Source organism: Sus scrofa, chromosome 6 (assembly GCF_054392235.1).
Source record: "Sus scrofa isolate SSC_HxYL_T2T_F1_AM1 chromosome 6, Sscrofa_HxYL_maternal_Yorkshire_Landrace_v2.0, whole genome shotgun sequence".
NCBI classification, from domain to species: Eukaryota; Metazoa; Chordata; class Mammalia; order Artiodactyla; family Suidae; genus Sus; species Sus scrofa.
In genome coordinates, this window is record NC_139388.1 from 61,542,897 (window position 1) to 61,545,495 (window position 2,599).

At 41.9% G+C, this 2,599-nt stretch overlaps 1 protein-coding gene across 1 annotated transcript; it reads right to left on the reverse strand.

Annotated features, from left to right (window-relative positions):
- Positions 1-1,427: 1,427 nt before the first annotated feature.
- On the reverse strand, positions 1,428-2,327 carry LOC110261363 (vomeronasal type-1 receptor 4-like). The gene has a single exon (XM_021097565.2). It carries the CDS (start codon positions 2,325-2,327, stop codon positions 1,428-1,430), a length of 900 nt encoding a protein of 299 aa, XP_020953224.1.
- Positions 2,328-2,599: the final 272 nt, after the last annotated feature.

The window sequence follows — 2,599 nt, forward strand, 5'->3', positions numbered from 1 at the left end:
ATCTAAGAAAGAGAATTCATTTAGAATATTAAGTCTAATTTCTGGAGTTCCTGTCGTGGCTCAGCGGTTAATGAACCTGACTAGCAACGATGAGGACGTGGGTTCAATCCTTGGCCTCGCTAAGTGGGTTAAGGACCTGACGTTGCCATGAACTGTGGTGTAGGTTGCAGACACTGCTTGGATCCTGCGTTGCTGTGGCTGTGGCATAGGCTGGCGGCTACAGCTCCAATTCGACCCCTAGCCTGGGAAACTCCATATGCCGCAGATGCGGCCCTAAAAAAAGACACAAAAAAAGTCTAATTTCTGTTCTTTCATATTAATGAGTTCCCTAAAGTTAGATATTAGAATTTTCCTTGTAATTTGAAACTTTCTTATGTACCAATATTGAGTTGTTTATTAATTTTTCTTTTTAAATATAGCCAATTGAAGTGATTCATGTCTATCCCCAAACATGTAAATCTTATGTTACTTTCAAGTAGCAACTCAAACCAATAGGTTGTTTTTTTTTAATAGTTTATCCAAATATGCAAAAAAGCCTTGCTGTACATCAGAAAATTGACAGAACACTGTAAACCAGCTATAATGGAAAAAATAAAAATCATTATAAGTGAAAAAAACCCAAATATTCAAAAAAGGGTCTCATCAGATGTCATGTACCCCTTTAAAGATCCAGAAAGTTCACTGCCAAAAAGTTAGTCTAAGAAAGTCAATGTTCTTCATTGCTTTAGGAGTGAAGACTGGTATAGTGAAAACTGTGTCTCCACTTTCCCATGAGAATGTGATATCTTTCGAGTCATAGACCCACTAATCTGTGACACTGACTAGGCTCTGCTGGATGGGGGCTTTTCTAACACTATCAAGGCAGTGAAGTTAGATAAGACGAAGGCCCTTATGGACAGGTACCCTTTCTAAAAATTGCCCTGAAATCTGCATGGCTGGACAAAGAGAGTGGTGCTTGTGAGTCTGTGTCCTGGATCCCCAGTCTATTTGACTGATAACCAGAGGCATCCCATTAGTAAATCTTCCCGATGTCAGAAAGAAGAGAGCATTTTCACTGGTCATAAAGCCAGGTTCTTGGGTAATGGACTCACAGAAAAAATAAGAAAAGAAATCAGCTGGTTTTGACCTAGGAGATTGAATTGTATCTCTGTTGACTTCGTGACTACATGACGTTCCTCTTATCTTTGCTATGGATGATGATCATTTAGGAGTAAAACCCCAGTTTGTCTTGTGTATCACTCTCTTGTAATGTCAAAATTTTGTACATCACACGTTTAATGATGAATGAATTTTGTACATCACACGTTTAATGATGAATGAATTTTGTACATCACACGTTTAATGAGATGAATGAATAACCAACCACCCCTTGTCAGTGTATATATGGTTTACATATTTGAATAGCATTGGGGGGGTTGTATTCCCTTCTAAGCAAAGCAGAACCTGCATATTCTGGAGTCCTGTCTCATGAGAATGTAGGGGCTTACAGATGGGAAACATGCAGCAATTAGTTTGGAAGTGACCTTCAGCCAGAAACTGGGATTACAAAATACTGAAAGACAACTGTGAATGCTAGTGGAGAGCGTCCACAAAGAAACAAAGAAGCACACCAGGACAAGGATGCTCTTGGTAGCTGTGGTCTCAGGGGAGGGTCTAGCAGGCTGAACTTTCCCGTGAATGTATCGGACCCGCTGCTTGTGCCTGTGCAGGAAAAGAACCATGGAACCACTGGTCCAGACCATCAGCCCCAAACGGAAACCATCATGGAATAATACAAATGGCACATAGACGGTCTCTGTGTTTTGGATGTAAACCACTGAGTAACAGTAGGAATGATCTATATACTTTGTTCTGCTCGTCTCGTTCCATCTGTCAGTTGTATAAAAAGGAGTAAAAATATTGAGCATCATGTTCAAGACCCAGCAGAGGATACTGAAGGTGCCCAGGTACCTGGGAGCTTTTCCCTGAAGCTGTGCCCACCTGGAGTCCCTGGGACTGATCATGATCACCTGAAAGACACTCAAGATGCAGGTGGTGCCAATGGACACACCTCTACTCACTCTGTGAATGTAAAAAAGAAGTTTGCATCCAAAATCATCGAGGAAGTGTTTTGACCCCAAAGCTGCCAGTGTTTCAGGGATTCCCTTGGAGAGCAGAACTAAGAGGTTGGCCAAAGTCATGTGCTTGAGAATCAGATCTGTGGACCTGGATGTGCCTCCTGTGAGGTAAAGGAAGAGAAAATGGTAGAGGAGAGAGCAATTCCCCAGGAGGCCAGCTGTGGTCTGTAACAAAAAGATCATTCCTATTGCCCAGTCCTTGGTGTCCATTCTGTCACATCCCGGGGATGAGCTTCTTGTTCTGGAGCCAGAGAATCCTGTGTGGGGATATGAGGCAGACCTCTGTTGATCCCATCAATGGACCTTGACCTTCTTCAGGCACAGGCTTCCCTTTCATTCGTTCCCACTGAAAAATAGTTATTTATAGTTCTTCCCTTTCTACAGGTGTCTGATATTTTAATGAAGGAGCTTTGCAAAATATGGACCAATGTTTAAAAGTCAAGGATGTAGTATGTCCTGTATTCTTCATGAATTCTCGTGAG